General features: G+C 44.5%; 1 protein-coding gene across 1 annotated transcript; it reads left to right on the top strand.

Moving 5' to 3' along the window:
- The first annotated feature begins 1265 nt into the window (after positions 1-1265).
- On the top strand, positions 1266-5512 carry LOC147026283 (uncharacterized). Its single transcript, XM_085881548.1, has 2 exons — positions 1266-3081; positions 4507-5512. Exon 1 carries the CDS (start codon positions 1604-1606, stop codon positions 2492-2494), a length of 891 nt encoding a protein of 296 aa, XP_085737674.1. The 5' UTR covers positions 1266-1603; the 3' UTR covers positions 2495-3081; positions 4507-5512.
- Positions 5513-7764: the final 2252 nt, after the last annotated feature.

The following is a 7764-nucleotide window of genomic DNA, read 5'->3' as shown; positions in this document are numbered from 1 at the left end:
TGATTTCTAAAGGTCCCAAGGGGATTTGGGTGACATTGTCCATTCTGAGGGCCTGCTTTGCCGCAAGGTCACTGGCCTCATTCCCCCCGATGCCCACATGAGCAGGGATCCAGCGCAAATCCACCACCAGACCCCTCCAGTTCATGATGTTATGCAAATGCCAAGCTTCTAGGACCAAGTCATACCTGCAGCCACCCTGTAAGGATTCCAGCGCCTGTAATGCCGAAAGTGAGTCCGAGAGGATAACTGCACTAAGAGGATTGAACTCGATTATCCATTCCATATCTCGGATGATTGCAAATAGTTCCGTCGAGAAAACTGAAAGATGATCGGTTAACCGAAAAGCCCTGACCACACGGACATCGGGGATACATATAGCCACCGCTGTCCTTCCTAGAGAGGGTTCTTTGGACCCATCCACATATATATGCAAAGATTGACTCCAACTTGTATTTATAAACTCGATAGCCAGCTTGCGCTTTACCACAGGATTAACTGAATCCATTTTTTCCCCAGAAATCCATGCGGAGACGAAGGGGTTCGAGTGTCCAGGGGGCCAAATGGGGACTTTATGTTGGGGGCTGACTGGAAGGGAGTCCAGCTTCATTTCCTTGGCTAACTTGATACAGGCCAAGCCAATAGGCAAGGAAGCAGAGTTGTTGTCTAACTTCAGGTATTCCCAACAATTTTCAAATCAGGATTTGCCAGGATGGCTGTCCCCAGAAGAAATGGATCTAGCCCAATATTTCATTCTCAGCATCTCCCAGCGAAGGGACAAGGGCATCTCACCTATTTCCACCAGAAGGGCAGACACTGGAGTGCTCGTAAAAGCACCTAAACATACACGAAGGGCTTTTGACTGGACAGTCTCAAGTTTTTTCGGTTGCTCTTGGCCGTATCACCGAAAGCCAGGTATCCGTAATCGAGGTGGGAACTAATAGTCCGGGAGCCAACCTGTGTACGAGGCTGTTTTAGGGTTGGACCTTACAGCCTCTGCTATAAAATTTTACACCCCCAGGATGTTTAGATATATGTTTGCAGTTCATGAAAACCAATGTTGGCAATTCATAAGCTCTTGCGAAAAATTTTGGCGGACGTTTTTGTTTGAGGAAGATTTGAAAAATTTGATAAAACAGCAATTGTCAATAAAATTTCTAAAAAAATTAAAAAATCACATTCATGAAAAATAAATGTGAACTAAATGTAAGAATTAAATCAGTACATTGTAAAATGACAAAAAAAAAATTGCCTTTGTGGAAGTAAACCTCGTAAAAGTACATAATTTTGTGAAAAATGCCTTAAAAATAACGTTTTTTGAAGATGGCCTTTAGAACTTTTCTTATCATAGGCAGATGCTGCATTAGAATACTAATTTTTCTTAATGTGATATGAACATGGTATCCATGGCTAATTAAAACAGCAAATTTGAGTGAGTTCTATCAATTTTTAAAGAGAAAATTAACATTTTTGTCAACCAAAGTTACCCCTACCCCCAAAATCCTCTTACTCTATTGAACACAGTTCGGTTAAGGTTTGCTGGATCCAGGTTGGGTACTTCACAGTTCACTCTTCCAAAGGAAAATTCAATGGTGTTTGGAGTGACATGGCCCTGGAGCAGACATACAACAATGAAGGGAAGACATCTCTGTTCAAAGGCATATCTCAGGCACCAGCTGCTCAAGATAAATATGTGAAGACAGCACCATTTCTCACAGCTGTATCAGAGAACATAAAGTCTATGGCTAATCTAGGCCAACAGGAATCTACTCATCATGGAGAAACACATAAGCAGGCAACAGAAGAACATATGCATGTTGAGGAGATCAAGAAAGTGATATGCCAGCAGATGATAAACCCATTCCAGTGTAACAACCAAGTGGATCTGCTCAATAGAGCAACTGGTGAGAAGGCTGCTTCGAAAGACTTGGTCCATGCTCAAGCTAAGGGCATGGAAGCCATTATGAAAGCAGAAGAGGTGGTCTCTATTAAGATTGAACCACTGAAGCTGGTAACTTTCTCCTCACAGAAGAAATCAAACCCATCAAGGAAACAGAGTTTAATCAGGATCTATCAAGATGAGACTGCAACTACACGTGTGCTGTGTTTCTATCGAGATGCCGACCCAGTCACAAGACAGATTGCATTTTCCCATGAGTGGACAGACTATCCATCATCCCTGTTTGAGGTTGATCCACGCTTAGCACAGGGGTTTGTAATGCGCAAAGGCAACAAGTCTGATTTCGTGGCAGTGCTAATTGCTGAAGCTGAGCAGGATGTTGTTTTACAGCTGCCATCATTACCACAGAGTGACCTATACACAGTTTATCTGGTAGACACAATGGCATTTGTAAATAAATACCAAAAAATGGGTGCAAAAACATTTGGTGAACTTCCCCAGCTGTATCTTCGCAAGCTCCTGCAGTTGAAACCTGAAATGTGCAACTGTGTCAATATCATTGGTGATCAGTATGATTTTGATGATAGCCATATTTGAAGGGTGATGAGCAGCAGAGGAGAAACCAGACAGACCAGGCAAGACAATTCTCACCATCCAAGAGTCTAGAAATTCTGGACTGGAATTTACTCATGAAGAATCCAAGAAATAAAGGAAATCTTCAGAACTTCATTGGCACTTCCCTTTGTGAGAGTCCTGAAGCTATTCCGGATAGAGTGACCATCATTCTTGGTGGTATGATGGAAAACAAAGGTCACACTCTTTCCATCACATCAGCATCAAGTTCAGTTCTGGACTTACCTTGTGAAGAACATGAAGAGGCAGACACAAGGATTATTGCTCATCTTGCATATTGTGTGGAATATCTTGATCACCATCGAGCTGTTGTGCATGCAACAGATACAGACATAATTATGCTGTGTATATATCACTTCTGCTGCTTGAACACATTGCAAGAACTCTGGATACAACGGCAGAATCAATACCTACCTATTCATGAGCTGGTAGAAGTGTTGAGCAAGAAGTACCAGAAAATCCTCTTGATGTCGCAGCTACACTTCTGTGCACATATGTGTTGTGTGGATGTGACACAGTGAGCTACCCATTCAGAAGGGGAAAAAGAAGAGGTCAGGTCAGGTATGGGAGCATGTGCCAGAACAGCGCGTCGCTGCGTCCACTTTCCGCCCGGTACTCCAGGGGCCTCCGTCTGGCCATCCCCCAGGCAGATGCCAGGCCCATCCCCCATCTCCTTGAGATGATGGTCAACCTGCTGCAACCATGAGGCACGTGGTCGGCCCACTGGCCTCCTCCACTCATGAGACTCCTCGCTGAGAGAATCTGGTGAGCAGGATCAGCGTCAGGAAAACGAGCCACATGTCCATACAGCCGCAGCTGACGCTCATGGACTATGCAGGTAACAAATCTCATCCGAGTCTCTCTCAGCAACCGCTCGTTGGACACAAAATCCGACCAGCGATAGCCAAGGATTCTTCGAAGAGACCTGGTACAAAAGGAATTAAGTCTCCGTCTCAGATCCTTGGTCAAAGTCCAAGTCTCGCACCCATAGAGCAAGACTGGAAGTACCAAGGACCTGAAGACTCGGACTTTCATCCTCCCGCACAGGTACCGGCAGCGCCACACCCCATGATCCAGTGAATCCATGACTCCCCAGGCCCGACCCAGACGTCTATTGACCTCCGGCTCACAACCTGCGGAGACATGAATATCACTGCCAAGGTAAGTGAATCTATCCACGACCTCAACATCCTCACCACAAACAGACACAGACAGGACAGCAGCATCCAAGATGTCACCGAAAGCCTGGATCTTAGTTTTGACCCAAGAAATCCGTAATCCCAACGGCTCCGACTCCTCATTCAGCACCTCGAGGGCCCCCCAAGAGGATGTCTAAAGTCTCCGCAAAGATGACTGCATCATCTGCAAAATCAAGGTCCGAGATCTTGACATTGCCAAACGATGCACCGCAACTTGATCTCTCCGACATCCTCCCTAAAATCCAGTCCATACAAGTGCTGAAAAGTGTGGGGGCAAGTACACATCCCTGACGAACTCCAGTAACAACTGGAAATAAGTCAGAGATGGTACCACCACACTTCACAGCACTCTCAGTACCAAAGTAGAGTTCAGACATCAGATCGATCAGTTTAGGTGGCACCCCACGAAGACCAAGAATCCTCCAGAGGACATCCCGATTCACTGAATCGAACGCTTTACAGAGATCAACAAAGGCTGCAAGCAGCCCCTGCCGAAACTCTCGTCTGCGTTCGGTGAGGACACGAAGTGCAAGGATACGGTCAATCGTTGACCTCTTTGGTGTAAAGCCTGACTGCTCTGGATGCTGGTGCTCAAGCAGATGGTGGCGAACCCTATCAAGAATTATCCGAGCAAAGACTTTGCCCGGCACTGAGAGCAGCGTCACCCCTCGGTAGTTGTTGCAGTCTTGGCGATCACCCTTCCCTTTCCAGAGAGGGACAACAAGGCCCCTCTTCCAGTCAGTTGGGATGATGCCTGTGTTCCTGTGAAAAGAAGAGCGGCACAGGTTTCTCTGGGACTGATAGGAAACCTTCCCCACCTTGTTGATTTTGGAAGAGATAGTGAAATGGCAGCAACAGAATGTGTCATTGATGAGGCCAGAGTATACTGGACTGCTCTGCATGGCCAAAAAGGGTTCAGCTGTTTGGATACCCTCAGGCAGCATATGTTTGTCTCTTCAAAATTAGACCTTAGGTCACTGCCAGCAACAGAAGATGCGTTTTACTTCCTTGTTTTAAGAGCATTGTATCAATTGCTTCTGTATAGACGTGCACATCTCAGTGACCGAGCACTTCCCCAGCCACAACATTTGGCAGAACCCTTATCAATGGAAAACTGGTCCCAATTCTCATGTCTAAGCCAGCCAAGCCAAACATAGACAAAACGGTGTCTTGCATGTGCAAATTATCCAAATGTCTGAAACGATGTTCATGCAAAAAGGCTGCTGTGCCTTGCTGAGTGACATGCATATGCCTTGGTCAGAGAGGTTCATGTGGTGGAGTTGTTTCAGAGAGTGACTCTTCCTCTGAAGAGGATGTTTCATGTCACAATATTGTGTTAATCCATTTCTAATTTTATCTTCCTTAAAACCATGGCATGTAAAAGTATGTTCTTGTTCCTGACCCCATTGATAGCAGTCAAGCATTTCTGAGTTACATAAATCTTTTGTTGTTTGACATATAACCTTGTCAATTGTAGGTAGGTTAAATCTACACCAATTGTGATATAGGAAATGAACTCCTCTTTAATATGAGGGGTCATTTGTGTATATAGGTTTAGTGGTTATGATTTTAGGACAATATGAATTACCCCTACCCCTATCCTACATCTTCGCTTTTGCCAACATTTTGTAATCAGAGGGGGCTCGCAAAAGTGTTGACTGTGTTGTTGCGCAAGAGTTTCACCATTGCCAACATTGGTTTTCATATACTCAAAGGGTGTCTCTTTATGAAAATCAACACAAAAATTTTATAGCAGACCGGGCAATTTTTTTTTAATTTTGATCGGTTGGCTCCCGGACTATAATTTTAGCTTTGTATATCATGAGAAGGCTGTCACGATGTGCTCCCCACTCTGTTCCAGAGAGACAGCGTAATAAATTTATGCCTTTGGCACATTTACCTATCAGCTCCTTCACATGTGGGGTCCAGGTTAGTCCCTTATCGAAGGTGACTCTGAAGAAGGACACTACTCGAGATGGATGGATGCAAGTGCCATTAATTAATTACCATTGCTATATCATCCGTTTTCTTCTTACTTGAAAATATGATAAACTTGAACTTATCAGCTGATAGTTTAAAACCCCAGTCTTCGGGCCATTTCTCCACGAGCCGGATATCGCCCTGGAGTTTTTTACTCGAAGTAGCAAGATTTTTACACCGAATCCACATAGCAATGTCGTCAGCAAACAGGAATAACTTGCTATGGAGCTTGCGGATGGATGCAACATCATTTATCATAATACTAAAGAGTGTTGGGCTTAAGCAGCTTCCCTGGGGAATGCCCTTTTCAGAATGAAACGAAGAGGAGAGGCTCAGGCCAAACCTCACCTGAAATGTTCTATTCGATAAAAAGTCACCAATCCAATCGTGCATTCTGCCATTGACCCCGAGATTACTCAGTTTATAAAGGAGGCCATTTTTCCAGACTGAATCGTATGCCTTTTGGATATCGAGGAACACTCCCAGAAGAAACTCCTGATTACCTTGGGATTTCCTTGCATCATTTGCCAGTGCGGAAATGTGATCCATAACGGACCGTCCCTTTCGAAAACCGCTCTGGCCTTTATACAATATATTGTTCTTTTCCAAGAAGAAGACCAATCGGTTATTCACCATTTTCTCCATTAATTTGCAAACAACTGAGATAAGGGAGATCGGGCGATATGAAGATGGGACAGTGCCATCTTTCCCCTCTTTCAGGATAGGAATTACAATAGCGTGTTTCCAATCACTGGGAAGCTTCCCTAAAGCCCAAATCCTATTGAAGAAACTCAGGAACACTCTCAACACCCGATCCTCCAAGTGTTTGAACATAAGGAACGATAACTGATCCGGGCCTGGGACGCTATTCTTAACCGAACGAATCACCTGCTTCAGTTCCCAAATAGTGAAGTCAAGATTGAGTGAAGGGTTTGAAGGCAGAACTGTATTGGTGATCACCCTGGTTTGACTTACAACTTGGGGAAAACGAGCCTCTAAAACGTCATCCTTTATGATATTCTCACTACTAGAAAAAACTTGGCCCACGGCTTCTGCCTTGTCTGCATTAGAACACAGGGCTATGTTCTGGGAAATAATCACTGGAAAAGCTCTCCCTCCTGACTTAACTCCCTGTATACTTTTGACTCTTCCCCATATAGTTTTGAGAGGGGTATCTGGATTAACTGATGAACAAAATGATTTCCAAGAGGCAGACTTGGCCCGTTTTATAGTTCTTTGGGCTATCGCCCTTTTCCTCTTATACTCTATAACGTCCTCCAACCTGAGGGTTTTCCTAAGTCTCTTGAGAGCTGCCCATCTTCCCTGGATTGCCAATTTGCAATCCTCATTCCACCTGGGGACCTTAATTTTCCTACCCCCTGAAGTAATTGAGGTTGGGATTGTTTCCCAAGCAATGTTATACATAATTTGAACAATATTCTTTTTGATACCATCTATGTTGTGAACACCAATCTCTTCCTTCACTTCCCTGACACATCGATCTGAAAACTGACCCCAATTCGCCTAGAAAAGTTCCAAGAAGCCGGACCGAGTGAGTCCACAGAACCCCTTTCACATTGGAGATTTGTGATCACAGGAAAGTGATCACTCCCGAGGTTGTCATCATGGACTTCCCAATCGCATCTCACAGCTTCTATTGAAGAAATAAGAGTGAGATCCAGAGGGACATCTTCCCTGTGGATGGATTTATACATGTTCCCTGTCCGTCATTTAATATGACCATATCGAATTCATCGATCAAATCCTCAATAATATCGCCATTCCTATCAGTGTCTTTGGAGCCCCAGAAAATATTATGGCTGTTGAAATCGCCACAGACAAGTACCACCCCCTCACACCTTCTAAAAACTTCCTGAAGACTCTTGTGCATCAATGGTTGGCAAGGATTATAGAAGTTTATAATTGTAACCCTCCCCCTTGAGCCATGGACCTTGATAAGAATACACTCCAGCTCCGTAATGTCTTCCGTTTCCGTGAAGGGAAGACCAAATTTCACCATAATGCCACACCCACCCCCTTTACCTCGAGCTCTAT

The sequence above is a fragment of the Eptatretus burgeri genome, chromosome 5, assembly GCF_056783735.1.
Source record: "Eptatretus burgeri isolate ZD-2024b chromosome 5, Ebu_testis_v1, whole genome shotgun sequence".
NCBI classification, from domain to species: Eukaryota; Metazoa; Chordata; class Myxini; order Myxiniformes; family Myxinidae; genus Eptatretus; species Eptatretus burgeri.
This window is presented reverse-complemented; position numbering and strand designations above follow the sequence as displayed.

Excerpts from the sequence above, each read along its gene's own strand:
- LOC147026283 (XM_085881548.1), top strand. The coding sequence starts at position 1,604 with ATGGCCCTGGAGCAGACATACAACAATGAAGGGAAGACATCTCTGTTC.